Raw genomic sequence first — 20,208 nt, forward strand, 5'->3', positions numbered from 1 at the left:
ATTCTCCAGAACGCCTCGAAATATCGACTGAATTTCATTTTTTTGCAAGTGCATCAAAAATGAAGTTATTTGGAAACAAATCTTATAAAAAGGGCACATGGATGAAAATTCAGTTTTCTAAAACTACGAGTTCTTATTATTTTTATCCAAACTTTCTCCCATTCGACTTTCAGGGTAACTCAAAGTTTGCCTATTCTGATCCATTTTTTTTTTTTTTTTTTTTTTTTAGAATTGTCAATTTGCAGTTCAATGCAAGTATCTCAAAAATTGAGCCTCCTTGAAAAAAAAACTGTTGGATTCCAACGATTGTAAATTTAATCTTCTGCAACTTTGGTTTTTATAACTTTATTAACTGTGAAATTCTTTGTTCAGTTTTCAGACTTTCTCAAGGTTTTGAATACCTTGTTTCGAAAGTAAGAATTTGCAATTTTATGCCTGTAAAATATTTCAAAAGTAGAGCCTCCTAGAAAAATACAGGATGGAACTAAAACTATTAGAAATTCAATTTTGTGCAACTTTTACCTCTCAAGTTTTGTTATTTTCCTGCAAACCTCCTCATTCGATTTTCAGATTGGTCTCAAACTTTTGAGCAACCTGTTTCAAATCTAAAAATGTTCAAAAGGTCCTAATTTTTTCTAGAATTGTAAAAAAATATTTTTTTTTGCCAAAATTCTCAACAAGTTTTCAATTGTTGCCAAAATTGCCAAGAAATTTCTGATTTTTTTTTTTGGCTATAAGTATCCAAAAAGTATTGATTTTTGCCTCAACTGTTTGCAAAGTCCTGTTTTTTGACTAAATTACAGCAAAAGGTAGTCTCATTTTTAAAAAAATATATTGTAAAATTCAAAATGATTGAAAATCCCAACCTTCTGAAACTTTGGAAACCACTTCCTTCAGCTGTTAAGAATTTTCATTTTTGTTTGCAATTTTTTCAAAAATTAAGTGTCTTGGAAAAAAAATTGTAGGGTTCGAAATAATTGAAAATTAAATTTTCTGCGGCTTTTGGTCTTGATTATTTTAGTAAAAATTCTCTTCCAGTTCCTTCAGTCAATAGAGGCTTCAAAATTTCGAACAGTCCCCGTCTGAAATTTTCAGGTTTCTTTCCAAATATTTGAAAAAAGAGGACCAACGAGTTACCTTACCGATCAATCGAGATTTGCTAGATCCGATTGATAACGATACCAATACCGAAATAAGTGATGAGAAGAAAAGTGCACCTTCTACGTCAACGCCAAAATCTTCGACCAAATCGACTCCGAAAAGTTCACCAAAATCATCGAATAGTTCTTTGCTCAAGAATGACGAATTCGATGACGCTAACGATATTATTAACGATGATATCAACGACAATTGTCAAGATGATTCTGCACTCGGTTCAGACTTGACAAAATGGCGATTACTACGCGGCCAAAATCGTTCGAATTCTCAAGACATCAACTATCATGCTCATTGCGTTGAGATTGAGATTTTCACGGCTGAAATAGAAGCTTCACCGAAATCATATGCGGAAGCTGTTCGAAGCCAACCTCGTTCCAATTCGAAAGACTCTATGGACACCGCGATCCGTTCCATAGCGGCTAACGATGCGCTGGATTTGTGTTCAAGATCTCAGGGAAAGCGATCAGACATCGATAAGTCTGATATTCCAATTCGATCATCGATTAGCAGCAAACGAGCTGCTGTTACGTCGCCAGAGACACGTCGAAATCTCTCTGGAAAATCCTACCACCGAAAACGTCAGCTGTCTACATTATGTATTCGCAGACAGCTCTAGTGTTCCAGCTCACTGGATGTCTGAGTACGTTTTACTCGACAACTGGCGTACCTATTCAAATATGCCAACGCGGCAATTTGTGGATCCAGGTAGCTGATCAAGTTGCTTATCCGAGTTCATCGCCGCTATCAAAGCATCTTTAACATCGACCGAATTCGAGGAAACATGATCAACGTTTTTCATGTTCGTACGGAGCAGTTTTTTATTTTTGTTGCATCAAAACAACCACATTCAAATGCCTCAGGCGTATGCAAAATCAAGATTTCTTAACAGAACTGACATCTCAAACCTCAAACAGACGTCTTCATCCTAGGTTAGCACCAGATATACACAACTTCACCTAAAATATCTTTCGCATGAAATAGCGTATACTGCTGAACCGTAAGATCGATGTACAAATAGAATAAAATAAAAATTTTTCTGATCCATTATTATTTTTGAAGGAAATCCCTTCGTTCATCCTACAGAGTGTTCAAAAATTTCAAATTTCGCAGTTTTTTTTTTGCAAACATCTAAATCCTTGTAGAAAAAATTTGATTAATTTATTGGTATATTAAGGTGATAGTGAAAGAACCTGGTCGTTCTTATTGTGAAATTTTTCGTTCTATCTTCAGATAGTTTCAAAGTTTCAAGCACTCTAAAACTTTAGAATTCAAATTATTTTCCTCAAATTTTTTAAAAATGAAGCCTCCTAGAAAAAAATCATTGATTCCAATAGATTGCACGTTGAATTTTATAAAACTTTCATTTCTCACCAGTGTCATTGTAAGACCCTTCGTTCAGCCTTCAGAGTGTCTCAATGTTCCAAACAGCCTGTTCCAAATTTAAATTTCAAAATCTACAATTTTTTTTAAATATTTCAAAACAAAAGCCTCAATGACTTCAATTTTCAAAAAAAAAAAAAATCACTGGAAAGTTAGCCAATCGTATTGTTCATACACATATGGTACCCACATTCATAGATTTCAAAAACATCCACAAAAAAATTTCAAATACTCTTCGCGAATTCCGAGTAATCTCGCAACAAAAATACCTATAAAATTAGTTGCTTTCACGATACACACGAGATCGTGTAAGGTACAAGTTCTACAATAACATTGTGTTTTAGTTCACCGAACCTGGTTTTGCGAGACCGTTTTGGCATTTAAATAGGTATTCCGAAACGACGATGCAGTGTAAAAGTGAAACCTTTCAGATGAAAATTAACTAAATTCAACTCTTTGTGTAATTTTCTCGAATTTAAGTTACATCTACTCCGATGTAGAGTATAATTCTAAACTGCTACAATTACTTTTACTTAATCAAATTCGAATCTCTCGCACGCCAGAATTAATTGAAACTGCGCGCAGAGTGAGCTCCATCGTCGTCGTCGTCGGCGGAAGCACTGTGAAACTCGACATTCTCTCGTGTTCGTTCCACCTCTTGGGATTTTTTTCCCCCCCACAACGTGGGTACCTACTTTAATTGTAGGTAAGACGTGGTATTTTAAAAATACACCCAGACTAGTGTTTTCTTCCTTTGAGACGAGAAATGTGACAGGTTTATGGAAATTATTAAATATAAAGGTAAAGATGCAGATGAAGAAGAGAATGCCACGAGGGGTTGAGAGAAGAAAGAGAAAAAAAACCTCTACAGAAATACTAATTTCGACGTAGCTGAGGTGGACTTAAGAGAGCGAGCAGATAATTTATAATTAATGTTGGCGCGACTTTATGCTATATAAAATCTCAAATAACAAACAATTTAATCGCAAATAACAAAGGAATTTTCGAGCGAAAAATTTTCAAACTTGAAAATCTAAAATTAACGATAATTAAAATGTATCAGAGAAAAAAAAGTTTAGACAAAAGCGAGTGGTTTAATAGCAGCATTGTGTAACAGAACAATTTAATTAGAATGATTCCCCGTAAGCGGTTCCTCTTTTAATTAATTTTTTTTCTTTCTACTCGGTTTTTTTTTCTGCAGCGCCTTTTTTCATTCGTAAAAAGCTATTTTGAAAACCACGTCGAAAACCGACGTCGAAAAAATCCCTTTTGAGAGTATTTTTTGACGCGATGAGGTAAATTAAAAAATTATATCATCTTTGTGTACACCTTTAACTTCGTAAGAGTCGTGCGACTTTAAATCATCCGTCAAAAATCACTTAATTCTTTCGAGCTAATGCAAATGAAGATGATTCGATTCGATTACTTATTAATGGATTATTCTCGTTGTCTAAACGAGAAATTAGACAGGGTGTTCGAAAAATTCGCCAGCAGTTTTTTTCCATCTTACCCCCCTTGAAGGATATTTTCTCGTTGCTTATCGAGGGAGTGTTTTGAATTGTTGGTGGGGAGGGAGGGCAAAAGAGGCGCTAGAAACAACAAGGAAAATTTTGACATCTGTTCAGCAAAGGCTTGCGGCTATACTCGTCTCGTTTCGGTAATAAAACGTGATGATTCTACGAAGAACGGTGTGTTCGCAGTCGTTGTTGTTCGTGTAGTATCCGGAATTGTCAGGTATTCGGCTTTTTAGTCGGCTAACCCGAAAATGCGATGAATTTTTATACGCTTTGCACGAAACTAGCGAAAGAAAAAGGCAAAAGAGGTAGTGAAAAAGGGTTAAGAATTGGTGGTATCTGTGCCGAGAAGTTCTCTTATAATACTCGTACTCGTACATATAATTCATTGTGTAAAGATTTATTCGCAAAGAGGCAGATTCTTTTGAACACCCAGCACCGTGATAAACGACTGATGTAAGGCAACGCCGTCATTCCATTGTTCGTCGTGTCACGGCGGCGTTTTGTTTTGTAATTGTGTATGGATGCGAGTCATTTTTAAAACGCTCCAGTTTGCAGGATTACCCAGGCTTAATAAGATTAGCCGTTTATTATCGACGAACCGAGAGCCTGGGCTGGGATTTCTTTTGCCCATGGTGTGTAAGTCAGTCGGGGTCGAGCAGTTCGATGAATTAATCAAAGGCTCCGGAAGATGAAATCTTACGTGTCTTGGTCCATTTGTAGACAGATAGTATGTATATGCAATCTAGCTCGTCCTATATAGTCATATGGGTTTCGCATTTATCAAGTCGTACGAGTAGGTAGGTGTTAATTGGTAATGCATTTTCATGGAGCTTTCTGTATTCGTGGGTATGTGAAAATTGCATAAGTGAGGACTGTAACTTTTCCTGAAGTTTTTAAAAGGTCTTCATTTCCATATAAAAAAATTCATATTCGCGAAATTGATCAAAAAATTGCCGACAAATGAACATTTTAAACTTGCTCTATCTTTGATTAGAACCACGAACGAAACCAAGATAGATCGAAAGAGCAGTATTCTGAAACCGGTAGAAACCAAAATTTTAGGTCTTCGAGTTCATTTTTGGATTTTTGACGAATTTTTGAAAATAAAAAAAAAAGGTCAAAAAATCTATTTTAATCGATTAGTTTATGAACGAGACACTTATACGAATCAATTCGTTCGAGAATAATTCAATCGATTCGTTCATAAATGAGTCACTAATACGAATCAATTCGTTCGCGAATGATTCATTAAAAATTGAGCAAATGAATCGAATCGTTCGCGAACGAGTCACTAATACGAATCGATTCGATCGCGAACGAGTCACCTATACAAATCAATTCGTTCGCGAATGATTCACAAAAAATAATTCAACTCATTCGTGAATGATTCACCAAAAATTGAGAAAATTAATCGATTTGTTCGCAAATGAGTCACTAATACAAATCAATTCGTTCGCGAATGATTCACCAAAAATTGAGAAAATGAATCGATTCGTTTGCAAATGAGTCACTAATATGAATCAATTCGTTCACGAATGATTCACCAAAAATTGAGTGAATCAATCGATTCGTTCGCGAATGATCAACAAAAAATTGAGTAAATGAATCGATTCGTTCGGGAACGAGTGATTTATAAAATCAATTCCTTCGTGAATGATTCACCAAAAATTGAGAAAATGAATCGATTCATTTGCGAATGAGTCACTAATATGAATCAATTCGTTCGCGAATAATTCATCAAAAATTGAGTAAATGAATCGATTCGTTCGCCAACGAGTCAATTATTCGAATCGATTCGTTCGCAAACGAGTCACTAATATGAATCAATTCGTTCGCCAACGAGTCTTTATACGAATCAATTCGTTCGCGAATGATTCACAAAAAATATTTCAATCAGTTTGTGAATGATTCACCAACAATTGAGTAAATGAATCGATTTGTTCGCAAACGAGTAACTAATATAAATCAATTCGTTCGCGAATGATTCACAAAAAATATTTCAATCACTTTGTAAATGATTCACCAAAAATTGAGTAAATGAATCGATTCGTTCGCGAACGAGTCATTTATACAAATCAATTCGTTCCTGAATGATTCACCAAACATTGAGAAAATGAATCGATTCGTTTGCAAATGAGTCACTAATATGAATCAATTCGTTCGCGAATGATTCACCAAAAATTGAGTGAATCAATCGATTCGTTTGCAAACGAGTCAGTAATATGAATCAATTCGTTCGCGAATGATTCGTCAAAAATTGAGTAAATGAATCGATTCGTTCGCAAACGTGTCACTTATACGAATCGATTCGTTCGCGAATGATTCTTCAAAACTTCAGTAAATGAATCGATTCTTTCGCGAAAGAGTCACTTATACAAATCGATTCGTTCGCGAACGAGTCACTTCTACGAATCGGTTCTTTCGCGAACGAGTCACTCATACGAATCAATTTGTTCGCGAACGAGTAATTTATAAAAATCAACTCGTTCGTGAATGATTCACGAACAATTGAGAAAATGAATCGATTCGTTTGCGAATGAGTCACCAATATGAATCAATTCGTTCGCGAATGATTCATCAAAAATTGAGTAAATGAATCGATTCGTTCGCAAACAAGTCAATTATACGAATCGATTCGTTCTCGAATGAGTCACTCATAAGATCCGATTCGTTCGCGAATGATTCAGTAACTATTGATCAACTCGTTCGCGAATGATTCACCTACAAATCAATCGAATGATTCACCAAGAAATCAATCAATGTATTTACTTAATCTCCAATTGTTCGTAAATTATTCGATTCAATTGAAAACCGATCAATTGCTGTACAAATGTTTTTAAAAAAAAGTGAATCAATTCGTTCGTAAAAAATTTTCATTTACAGAAAAGTCGGTCTTCTCACGCTAAATGCGTGAGTTTTTTTTTCAATATCAAAACTTATCGCAAAATGTAGGAAAAGAGGGACATACAGGGCGTACGAGAAAGAAAGACTTCATAATTTAAAAAAAAAAAAAAATCAAAAAATGGGAAAGAACAATACCTGAACAAAATAGCTCTATGATTTTTGTCAATTTAAAGTTGTCGAGATTGAATATTATCTCATGTTTTAGTTGGACCTCTCTAAGCCCCTTCCTTCCCCACCACTCTCCATCATCATTCCTGAAAAGTGAACATTGCCAAAATATGATGAGTGATGTGTCATTATATTCTGGTTTTTGAGGGTACAGAATTTGAATGCATACCTATTATAATCTTTATGGATGCGATCAGCTTTTCCAAGTTCTATACTCTTTCAACGCCCCAATTTGGATAAAAATCAGAAAATCACGATATGTAATGCTCTGTGTCAATTTCTACTTATTCTAGTTGTCTCGAGACTTATTTTTTGCAAAGTGGGAGCACTAAAATCCAAAAGGTTGCTTTTTCAACAAAAAAATCATTCTCACCACTGCTGCAGTTTTTTGGTCCATAATCGAATTAAATATTGTTTTATTTAGAGTAAAATTGACCAAATTGATTCAATTATTTTAGTAATAAATTTCTCAATACGAAACTGAAAACTTTAAAAATCAAGATAAAAACGAAAAATTGAAAATCATGGTGGCCAATAGTCTTTACCTGGTTTACTTTTTTAAGAACCATAAACTAAATTATTGTGAGTAGGCACCGACCACGTCGCACATGAAAAATTTAAATTTTTTGACGACAAGCGGTTTTTCTATTCTTAATACTTTGAGACAGTAGCTCTTGAAAAATGATTACTTTGGCACAGAACACACTTTTTTGATGCTCATTCTCGAGTGCATGAACACTCAGCAGTCAGATAAACTCGATATTAATCTAAAAAACAATTTTTTAATTATTCTTTTGTATGCTTTAAAGAACAGCTTCCCAAATATTCAATTTTGTTAACTCACATCCACATAAGTATATTTCTTTAAATTTTTTTTTTTACTTTTTTTAAAATTGAAAATTGCTTTTAACTTTGAAAGGTCTGGAATTATTCTAAAATAGTAAAATAATAAATGCCAAATTCCAGCGATGTATGTACCTTAATTGACTAAATTTTTACATTTTGATTTAATTAAAATGTTGAAAATCGACAAAATTCTAAAATTTAAATCTCGTCCTTGAAATTCAGCACAAAAGTAAATACATTTTTTTATTATTTCTTTGGTTTTTTTACCACCATGTCTCGAAATTTTCCACCCAATTTGAAATGGAAAACTTTTTGGAGATTCCAGAATGCCTCAAAATTACTTCGAGACGTTGAAAATAAAGTTCAAATTGAAATAGAGATTTCTTACTAAACGTCCAAAAATGTACCATAAGTAAGTAATTCAAATTAAGTATTGTTTTTTTTTTTGGAAATTCATCAGAAATTCATTTTTTTTAAGAACTATTAGACATTCCTGCAAAAATTTGATTTTGGATTAAAAATCAAATTTCGACCATTTACTGTTCAGCGTTGGAATCAAATTTATCACTTCCTCCTCCCTCCCTCAAAAAAAATCTGGATAAAACATAAATAATTGTCAGACAAGTAACTCGAGTAACATTTTTTTAAAAAATTGTACACGACATCGACACGATATATCCATCAAAAATCATGCAAACTTCATCTCCATAACAAAATCAAATAAGTACTACGTTAATTTTTAAAACACTTTTTTTTCTACACCCTTTCATGTTCACATCTGCCATCGATACTCTTACAACCTTATAAACTTTAACGTAATAAAAACACACCTCCAAAGACGTATTCGACACGAAACCCACATGGTAGCTGATTTCGTCCCATCGTTCTTAAAATACCTATAACGTATAAGTATACGCGACTCATCCATCAAATACATTTTGTAGAGAGGCAACTTTCTCCGACGTTTCGTCGTCGTCGTAGTGCTTGTAATCGAGAGCAATATTGATAATAATTTCACGAGATGGTTTTTTATCGAAGCGAGTGCGGGTTATCGCGGTGAGCAGATATGAAAAGGGCTCATTAACAATGTTTGAATAAGAAAGTCTAAAGGAAACATTTTATATCAAAAGTGCTATTAATTAAGTAGCTGCTACCCTAATTTCGCTCGACGCAGTGACAGCGCCAGGGCGCCTCGCGACTCGGTTATAATTTTACCGAAACCACATCGTAAATTAAGAACAAATTGGAAAAGGTGCTGTGGAAAAAAACCTTCGCAATTCGCCGTATAATGTATCATCTTTTTGTCGTCGTGGATTTTTCCACCGAGCCGGAGTCTTTATGGTGGGTTATTTTTTTTTTTCGAGAATGAATGAAATGGGGGTTGATGAGGAGTGTGCAGGGCAGGAGGTTTATATTGAAATGAAAATATAAAAAATTCTAGTGGGCTGTTTATACCTATTAGACGAAAATGAGGATTAAAGGTTCGAGTAAGAGGTGGTGGATTTTTTCCCTTTGTGGGTTATTTTTCGGGGGAAAGGATTTGGTGGGATGAAATTGATGTAAAGTGATGATTTAGGAGTATCGTGCATTTTTTTTGTTTGTTTTTTTTTTCAAAAAAGGAATTTTTTTGAAAAAAAGAGATGTTGATTTTTTTTTTTAAATGATGGCTCAAGAGAGGGTAAATTTTCAACAAGTATTTAAAAATTATTTTCATGAAATAAAAGCAATATTGAAAAATTAGGGGAATTCAATTTTTTATAAATTAATTTTTAAAAAAATCCACCAGTCAATTTTATTAAAGCAAAAATTGCAATAATTTGAAAAAAAAAACCTCTAACGAGAAACTAACCTCACTTAAATATACTTCAAGCACAATAAAAAAAATACAATAACTACATTTAGCAAAAAAAAAAAATCGAAATTGACGAAATTTCGAAATAATCGTATCCTACTTTAATGTGAAAAAAAATATTTCGTAAACGTACCTTGATGGTGGCCACATGATCGGAGCAAACACGTGATGATGATAAGGAAACCGCGATAACAAATAACGCCGACGAAATGGTATTGGGAAAAGCTCAAAAGCTGTCGTTCTCCGGAGAATAGAAACACAGCATCTTTTTTTGAGTAGAACGCTTGCGCCGTTCGGCCTTCCAAAGCTTGAAATCGTCTACTCGACGTCCCCTGAAAATGCTCTCCATCGTTGGTTGCTATATGCTTATACACGAAAAAAGGGGAACACGTGATAGACCTAATGTCACTTTGTCATTCTGAGCGTTTAAACTTATTAGATTAACTTCGGATTGTTATTTTCTACTGTTTAGCGCCATTTAATTACGGTCTTCATGTACGTCGAACCGAGCGCCCAGCGCCCTGCCCAGCTGAACCCCCTCCGCGTCCAACTTACCGATAATTTTGATCTATAGGTTGATTTTACTTTCAGCCTTTTTTTCCTCCATTGTGCACGGTGTACCTCGTTCTGGGTCAAGTCAGGGGAGGGGGAAGGTCCTCGTGTATCTGGTCTCTTTCATATATATACACGAATTGGCTCTGATAAGTTTTAACGCGTACTCGAGGGCTCGCTGAGTTATCGGCCGAGTTGCGAGGTTTTTTTAATTAGATTTTTTTAATATTCAACTTTTTTCTCGTATCATCGAAACGAAGAAAATTTTCCACTATAAGTTTTACGCAAGATTTTTCCCTATAAAGTTCAATTTTATTCAGTTTTTTTTTTGACATAGTGAGAGAGTTTTTTGCCTCTAGTTACGCTTTGGGTACTTGAGAGTAGGCTATATTTTGATTAATTTGGCCAGTGCATGTTGTTGAAAAAAGTCAGGAAACCGATCGAAACTTTCGAGATGGGAATTTTTTCGAAATTATAACCTCTCGGGTTTCCTCCTATACTTCGATGTACCTACAGTGTTCGTGTGATATTTGCAAGTCACAAAAAGGGTAAGGTACGTGGACGGTGGATGAAAAAGTTACCATCAACCTTGTTGGGAGATTGCACCTTTTGACGAGAGATGATACTTGAAAGAATGATATTTAAGTATAGGTTGTGAATTATGTTGATGTGATGTTGAACGTTAAATTCCATCTCGATAATGAATGCATTATTGTCTTACATGAGGATGTAGAATTGAGGCAAGTACAACATACAATGTTGAAAATTTTTATTCCATGTTGCAGAAATGTTGATTACCTGAAATTTTCCATTTCTATTGCTAAAATATTAAAAAAGTATTTGTAAAAAATTGTGTAATTGTTGAGCATTTGTTGCTCTCAAGATTCACTGACGACATTGTTTTGTTCAATGTTGTTATTATGTTGATATTGGTTGTTGCTGCAACATAATATATGCAATATTTTATAAACATTACTGAAAAATTATGCGAAAGAAAATCAACACCTAGTCAACTTAATAATATTGACTTGAAATTTCTGAAATGTTTCATGCCATGTTGCAGGAATGTTGCTTCATCATTACTGTTGCATGCATCCAATGTTTTGGAATATTGTTGAGATAGTGCCACAATATTTGAAGTCTCAAAAACATTTTTTTCTGGTGTTGTGACCATGTTGATCAATCGTTGCTGCAACTTGTATGCAATGTTTTGATCAAATAGAATGAAAATTGAAGAAGCAATGTTGACGGATGGAGATCAGTTTTCAATCAGAATGTTGTTGACGTAGAGTCGAATCAATGTTGCAGAAATGTTGCAGAAATGTTGACTGATGATAATATTATACATATGAGTATGCAATGTTGAATATTCTCAATATGTTAAAGAAATGTTGATAGAAAATTCGAGGAATGTCGCACAGAAGTTGCGAAAATGTTTATCAATGTTGTTGCAATGTTGAATGGTCATTGCTGCAACATACCTGCAATATTTTGGAAATACTGTTGAAAAATAACGGATGTGATGTTGAGAAAAATCAACTTTGTGACAGTGAATAATCGTTGATTTGAAATTTCTGAAATGTTTCATGCAATGTTGCAGTAATGTTGCTTCATCAGTACTACTGCATGCATCCAATGTTTTTGGAAATATTATTGAGAAATTCAAAAGATAGTGCCGCAATATTCGAAGCCCCAAAAATATTTTTTTTTAGTGTTGTGACAATGTTGACAGATTGTTGCTGCAACTTGTATGCAATGTTTTGGTCACATTGAATAAAAATTTAAGCAATGTTGACGGATGGAAATCAGTTTTCAATCAAAATATTGTTGACAGAGAGTTGAATCAATGTTGATTCAATGTTGCAGCAACGTTGACTAATAATAATGTCATACATGTGAGTATGCAATGTTGAATATTCTCAATGCATTGAAGAAACGATGATAGCAAATTCAAGTACTGTTGCACAGAAGTTGTACAAATGTTTTTCATGTTGTTGCAATGTTTAATGTTGCTGAAATGTTGAATTTTGCAGCAACATACGTGCAATATTTTGGAAATACTATTGAAAAATAGTGGACGTGGTGCTGAAAATATTAAATCAACTTTGTCACGGTTAAAATTGTTGATTTGAATTTCTGAAATGGTTCATGCAATGTTGCAGAAATGTTGTTTCATAATTACTGTTGCATGCATCTAATGTTTTCGAAATATTGATGAGAAATTCGAGAGATATTGTCGCAATATTGGAAATCCCCAAACCTTTTTTTTTAGGGTTGAAACACTGTTGATCAATTGTTGCTGCAACTTATTTGCAATGTTTTGATCATAATGGAAAAATTGAATCAATGTTGACTGATGATGACCACTTTTCAATCAAAATATTGTTGAAGGAAAGTTGAATCAATGTTGATTGAATGTTGCACCAATGTTGATTGAATGTTGCACCAATGTTGAATCATGATGATGCTACACACGAACATACATTGTAATGTTATAACGATATTCTCAAAAGATCAAAGCAATGTTGATAAGAAAATTCAAGTGATGTTGCACAAAAGTTGCAAACATGTTTTTCAATGTTGTTGCAATGTTGAATGGTCACTGCTGCAACATACGTGCAATATTTTGGAAATCCTGTGGAAAAATAATGGACGTGGATTGAAAAAAATCCACATTTGTGACAGTTATTTGTTGATTTGAAATTTCTAAAATGTTTCATTCAATATTGCAGAAATCTTGATCAACTATGACCTCGCATTTTTGGAATATTTTGTAGACACTGTTGAAAAATTCCAGCATGATGAAAAAATTAGTTCATATTGATCATTGTTGCTGTAAAGTTGCAAAAATATGAATGTTTGCAACAATGTTCAATAATCGTTGCTAAGAGATGCATTCCACGGGTTGACAACACTTATAAAATGTTGATGAAACATTGAATTTTTGATGTTTTTGTTGCTCTATAGAAAAAGTGACTACTTATTCATAAAATGTTGCAGCAATGTTGATTCACTATCTCTGCTATATCTACATTATGCAATGTTCACGTCAATATTGTTGGAAAATTAAAGCAATTTTGATAGAAAATTCAATTTGTGTCAACTCGTGTTGCACATATCTTTTTTCAGATATGTATTTGTTGTTGTAATATTATGTTTTGCTGTTGCAAAATGTAGGTATACTTACAATATTCCGAAAAAATAGTTGAGAAATTGACACATTGTTGCAGAAAGCTTGACTTTGGGGCAGTTTATTGATTTCAGATTAATAAAATGTTTCGTGCAATGTTGAAGCAATACTAATCCTTCTTTGTTTCCATTGCATGCATTCAATTTTTGATCAATGTTTTTGGAAAATCGAGGTGAAGTTGACCAAAACTTCACTTAATGTTATTACTCGTTGTAAAAATGTTAATTGATTTAAAAACATTTAAATTCAAGTTGCTCAGAAGTTGATCAAGCAAATTATTTGTATAATATTGAAGCGATAAGTTTTGTAAAATGTTGGAGACATTGAAAAATGGAAACAGCGTTGGTGAAAAATTAGCTGTTCCCAGGTCGAAGAAATGTTTCATTGAATGATGTAGCAAAGTTGATTCACTGTTGATCCTAATTGCTTACCTATTTTTGCAATCTTTTAAAAACATTTTTGAAAAAAAATTATACATGAATAAAAATTAAAGTTGTGCCGGTTTATTGCTTTTGCGAAATCGTGGAATTGTTTCGTTGAGTGTTGCACCAATGTTGATTCACTATTGCTTCAACATTTTTGCAACATTTTGGAAACATTATTAAAAAAATTTAGTGTGAAGGAAAATTTGTGTTGTTTTATTTATCGCTGCTCCAAAGTCGCGGAAATGTTTTGTTAAATGTTGTAGCAATGTTGATTTAGTGTTGCTTCTGAATTTTTGCAACATTTTGGAAACGTTATTGAAAAATTAATTTGTGTTCTTTCATTTTTTTGGCATGCTCCAAAGTCGCGGAAATGTTTTGTTAAATGTTGTAGCAATGTTGATTTAGTGTTGCTTCTGAATTTTTGCAACATTTTGGAAACGTTATTGAAAAATTTGAGCGTAAAGAAAAATTAATTTGTCTTCTTTTATTTATTGAATGCTCCAAAGTCGCAGAAATGTTTTGTTAAATGTTGTAGCAATGTTGATTTAGTGTTGCTTCTGAATTTTTGCAACATTTTGGAAACATTATTGAAAAATTTGAGCGTAAAGAAAAATTAATTTGTGTTATTTTATTTATTGCATGCTCCAAAGTCGCAGAAATGTTTTGTCAAACGTTGTAGCAATGTTGATTTAGTGTTGCTTGTACATTTTTGCAATATTTTGGAAACGTTATTGAAAAATTTCAGCGTAACGAAAAATTAATTTGTGTTCTTTTATTTATTGCATGCTCCAAAGTCGCGGAAATGTTTTGTTAAATGTTGTAGCAATGTTGATTTAGTGTTGCTTCTGAATTTTTGCAACATTTTGGAAACGTTATTGAAAAATTTGAGCGTAAAGAAAAATTAATTTGTCTTCTTTTATTTATTGCATGCTCCAAAGTCGCAGAAATGTTTTGTTAAATATTGTAGCAATGTTGATTCATCGTGTTGCGTCAACATTTTTACAACATTTTGGAAACATTATTGAAAAATTTGAGCATGATGGATAATTAAACTTGAGTTGTTTTATTTTTTGCTTCGAAGTTGCGAAAATGTTTTGTAAAATGTTGCAGTAATATTGATTCACTGTTGTGTCTACATTTTTACAACATTTTGGAAACATTGTTTAAAAATATAAGCATGATGGAAAATTAAACTTGTATTGTTTTATTGTTTGCTTCAAAGTTGCGAAAATGTTTTGTTCAATGTTGTGGAAATGTTGGTTCTTTTTTTTAAAACCTATATCATTTTCGATTTGAATCAAGATTCTAATATGTATCTGTTTCAATTCTCATATTATCTGAACCTGTTTTAATATTTTTGTAAGAAAAAAAAACAAAAATGTTTTGCATACCTATAGGCGTAAATATCTATTTATTTTCACTAATGTTGCCATGGCAGAAACATCAGGTAAAATTTATTTTTACTATTCCGAAATAACGAAATCATTTTAAAAATATTTGATCAAAATATATCGACTTCACACGTACACAGCATATTCCACATTCTTACCTTTTTCTGCTTCATTTCTGCAACGTGGGAGGAAACGAAAAAAATTTCATTTCGTTTGAAAACATCAATTTATTAACCTACGATATGAATCTGCCTGCCTATATGTTTCAACATATCGTGAATGACCTTTCGATACATATTCGTAAAACAATATTAAAAAATCGTAAGTTTCGCACTCACTACAGCCTTTCGAATCGTTCACGAATGAGATACCTTAAGGGGGGAAAAAAACGAAAGAAATGATATAAAATTTCTTTGCCAATTTCATCAATACAGGAGAATGTTCTCGTCAGCTTCTCACAGGTAGGTATGTAAAAAGATGATAAAAAAAATGCTTATAAAAACGATTCTCGAGAAGTTGCGCACGATGAAGGTGTATCAAAATAGGCACATCTATGTTACGTAGGTGTGGATATACCTTCGTGTAAAAGGAATAAGAGTTTCAAAAAAATGAAAAAAAAAACTGTACAGATAAAAAGACACAGGAAGGAAATATTTTCGAGGTTGAAAAATGAAAAAAAAAAAGGTGAAATAGAAGGAAAAACTAGATACGTTGGTAGTTTACGATTCCGCGAATGTACAAAATATACATCAAGAATGCCGTTGCATTAACTACTGCGCGAGTAGAGAGAAGGTCGCAGTCGACGAGATGAATTACAATTAGCCAGGTTTTTTAATTGTATGATACTTTAGAGCGCGAGAAGCCAAGAGATGGGGGGATGGAAACAAGGGATGTTCACGAAAACGAGGTAATCTTGGAGCATACATCGAGCTCAGGTAGGTGAGCTATGTACAACCACGTACTATATACCTACTTATACAGTATAACAATTGTAAAAATGTATATTTTTTCCATTTTTATGGCGTGTGCTACTGTGCCCTTGCGGAGAACCCTTATAACGGTGTAATTTTTTCGATTCTATGTTTGTATGGAAATTTTCTGGTGTACGGTTTCGCTGGAGAAAAAATTTGTACGTGTAACAAAGGATACGCGATACGAGAGTCGACGATGACGACGACGTATAACTAAATTAATAACCATAAAAAAAATATATAAGTTATACAAAGAATCGGTTTCGACAATTGAACTACGTATAGAGAGTGCGAAGAGAGGAAAAAAAACACCAAAAACGCGAAGGGAGAAACCTTGTAAATAATTTGAAAAACGCGCCAGAATAAACGAAAGCTCGCTCTATACTCGTCGTAGATTTTTTAATTTTATCAACGACACGATTTTTCGCGTCTCGATGGTGCACGTTACCATAAGGCCAACGAGGGGTGGCGTATTCGTAATAGAATCTTTTTGGCACCTTTGAATAAGCACGTCACTTCTCACCCTATGCTGTTGCTATATGTATTCGCGTTCACTTCTTTTACACTCCTTAGTAGTAGGTATGTATACTATTTTCCCTATACCATATGCATGCACATGGCCTACTGTATGTGTGTGCTTCTGCACCGTTCAGTTTTCCTTATTTGAATGGCAAGGCTGCGAATTTTTATGAGAATATTTGTCAAAATTCTATTACACAGTTTTAACAGGCTGCAAAGTGCGACGAACGAACTTTTAACCTGGTTATACTCTCGCGCTCGAGAGTGCGAAGTACTCTACACTTTGTAGCGAGTAATTTTTATTAAAAAAATTTCTCCCGACGAGGGATTTTTTCTCACTCGAGATAACTTATATATCCAGGCTAATGAACGACGACGACGATGACGACGTATCTTGACAGGTACACGATTCTCATCCTGCTCTATGGTCCACATCGGTTAATATTTAATTTCGAAATTCTACTCGTAGGTACTCGTGCTGGATGGAGTTTCGCTAATTCGACGAATTCGCCGATTCCAACACTTTTACAACGAATACAATCTGTCACCGAAATGTGTAAAAATGACGTCGAAAGTTGATAAAAGTTTTCCTTTATTTTTTTTACGAGTACTACTCGGAATGGAAAATCGAACTTATCTCATTTCATGAATGTAGGTCTTTCCGAGTCAATTCGGCCGAAAAACCAGAAGTAGGTACCTAAGTATCCGTGACGACTCTCGGTTTCGTTCAAATTTTCTCTCCTCTGCCTTACCTAAGTCTATTTTACCCTCCACAAGAATTCGTAAGGAAATTTTACAGATTTCCCATACATTGGATCGTGAAAAAAAGTCGTAGGGTTTTAATCAAATTCAGTGCAGACCTTCACTGTGGGTTGAAAGTTGGTCATTGTATGAACATTTTCAGATCTGGAGGTGCATGCTCCTGGAGTAGAGATGAGGGGTCCTGAAGAGAGGAAATTTATAAAAAAAAATCGTGCTTTTTTCGATCTACCTCCTACCCTAATTTGTTTTTGGGAAACTGGCTCACAAGGGAACCTTTTGAGGTGTCACACTCCGATTTGAACGGGACCGCGATTTTTGGAAAGAGCATAGTCTAAACCCCCCAAAACTAAATTTTCATCTGCCCAAGTTCATTTTTCGATTTTTGGCGAATTTTCGAAAATTCAAAATTGACTGTTTTTGGCGATTTATGCTTTTTTTTTAAAAGTACGTACTTGATCAGTAAAAATGATCAAAATAAGTCCCAAAACTAATAATAATTACCCAAATCCAAATTTTACCATTTCCAGCCATTCTGGAGCCTCCAGCGCGAATTTTCAATTTATCCAGAATTTTGAATTTGCTCCAGAAGACGTGAATATGAAGTTGGGCAGCTAAAAATCGAATTTTGTACTATACTCGACCTGTTTAACGAGTTTATCTACATTTGAGTCGATTTGGAGAGTGACACCTCAAAAGTGGTTTTTTGACCAGCTTTTTTCAAAATTAAATAATCCAAATAATCAAAAGATAACCGTTTGTGAGAAAATTTTTGAAATTTGTGCGAATCACTGTCTTTCTTCAAGAAATAACCCCCGGAGCGCAAATTCTACCATTTCCAGCCGTTTTGGAACGAGAGTGACATCTCAAAAAATCACCCTTGAGGTGTCACTCTCCAAATCAGCTCAAATGTGGATAAACTCGTTAAACAGGCCGAGTGTAATATACAACTCGATTTTTAGCAGCCCAACTTCATATTGACGCCTTCTGGAGCAAATTCAAAATTCTGGAGAAATTTAAAATTGCGCTGGAGCCTCCAGAATTGCTGGAAATTGTAAAATTTTGATTTGGGGGGTCACTAACGGACAAAATTCAGCGATTCGTGCAAATTTCAAAAATTTCCTCACAAACGGTTATCTTTTGATTTTTTGGATTTTTTAATTTTGAAAAAAGCTGGTCAAAAAACCACTTTTGAGGTGTCACTCTCCAAATCGGCTCAAATGTAGATAAACTCGTTAAACAGGTCGAGTATAATACTCAACTCGATTTGTAGCTGCCCAACTGCATATTCACGCCTTCTGGAGCAAATTCAAAATTCTGGAGAAATTGAAAATCGCGCTGGAGGCTCCAGAATTGCTGGAAATTGTAAAATTTTGATTTGGGGGATTACTAACGGACAAAATTCAGCGATTCGTGCAAATTTAAAAAATTTCCACACAAACGGTTATCTTTTGATTTTTTTGATTTTTTAATTTTAGCTGGTCAAAAAACTACTCTTGAGGTGTCACTCCTGAAATAGGCTCAAATGTGAATAAACTCGTTAAACAGGTCGAGTATAATACACAACTCGATTTTTAGCTGCCCAACTATATATTCACGCCTTCTGGAGCAAATTCAAAATTCTGGAGAAATTGAAAATCGCGCTGGAGGCTCCAGAATGGCTGGAAATTGTAAAATTTTGATTTGGGGGGGTTTGTTTTGGACAAAATACAGCGATTCGTGCAAATTTCAAAAATTTCCTCACAAACGGGAAACTTTTGATTTTTTTGATTTTTTAATTTTGAAAAAAGCTGGTCAAAAAACCACTCTTGAGGTATCACTCTCCAAATCGGCTCAAATGGGGATAAACTCGTTAAACAGGTCGAGTGTAATACGCAACTCGATTTTTAACTGCCCAACTTCATATTCACGCCTTCTGGAGCAAATTCAAAATTCTGGAGAAATTGAAAAATCGCGCTGGAGGCTCCAGAATTGCTGGAAATTATGAAATTTGGATTTGGGTGGTTAGTTTTGGACAAAATACAGCGATTCGCGCGAATTTTGAAAATTTCCACACCAACTGGAAACTTTTGATTTTTTGGATTTTTTAATTTTGAAAAAAGCTGGTCAAAAAACCACTCTTGAGATGTCACTCTCCAAATCGGCTCAAATGTGGATAAACTCGTTAAACAGGTCGAGTATAATACGCAACTCGATTTTTAGCTGCCCAACTGCATATTCACCCCTCTGAAGTAAATTCAAAATTCTGGATAAATTGAAAATTCGCGCTGGAGGCTCCAGAATGGCTGGAAATGGTAAAATTTGGATTTGGGTAATTATTATTAGTTTTGGGACTTATTTTGACCATTTCTACTGATCAAGTACGTACTTTTTAAAAAAAAGCATAAATCGCCAAAAACAGTCAATTTTGAATTTTCAAAAATTCGCCAAAAATCGAAAAATGAACTTGGGCAGCTGAAAATTCGGTTTTGGGGGTTTTAGACTATGCTCTTTCCAAAAATCGCGGTCCCGTTCAAATCGGAGTGTGACACCTCAAGAGGTTCTCTAAATAATACGAGTTTTTCAGATGCTTGCTG

At 34.2% G+C, this 20,208-nt stretch overlaps 1 protein-coding gene across 1 annotated transcript in view; it reads right to left on the bottom strand.

The window, feature by feature from the left end:
- The window catches only part of LOC135843622 (uncharacterized), a 192,006-nt gene extending 181,574 nt beyond the window's left edge, over positions 1-10,432 (bottom strand). The window contains exons 1-2 of the mRNA XM_065361569.1: positions 10,411-10,432; positions 9,959-10,050 (exon numbers count right to left, since the gene is read on the bottom strand). Coding sequence (XP_065217641.1) covers positions 9,959-10,050; positions 10,411-10,432 — 114 coding nt within the window. The remainder of the gene's footprint in view (positions 1-9,958; positions 10,051-10,410) is intronic.
- Positions 10,433-20,208: the final 9,776 nt, after the last annotated feature.

The sequence above is a fragment of the Planococcus citri genome, chromosome 4 (genome assembly GCF_950023065.1).
Source record: "Planococcus citri chromosome 4, ihPlaCitr1.1, whole genome shotgun sequence".
Classification (NCBI taxonomy): Eukaryota; Metazoa; Arthropoda; class Insecta; order Hemiptera; family Pseudococcidae; genus Planococcus; species Planococcus citri.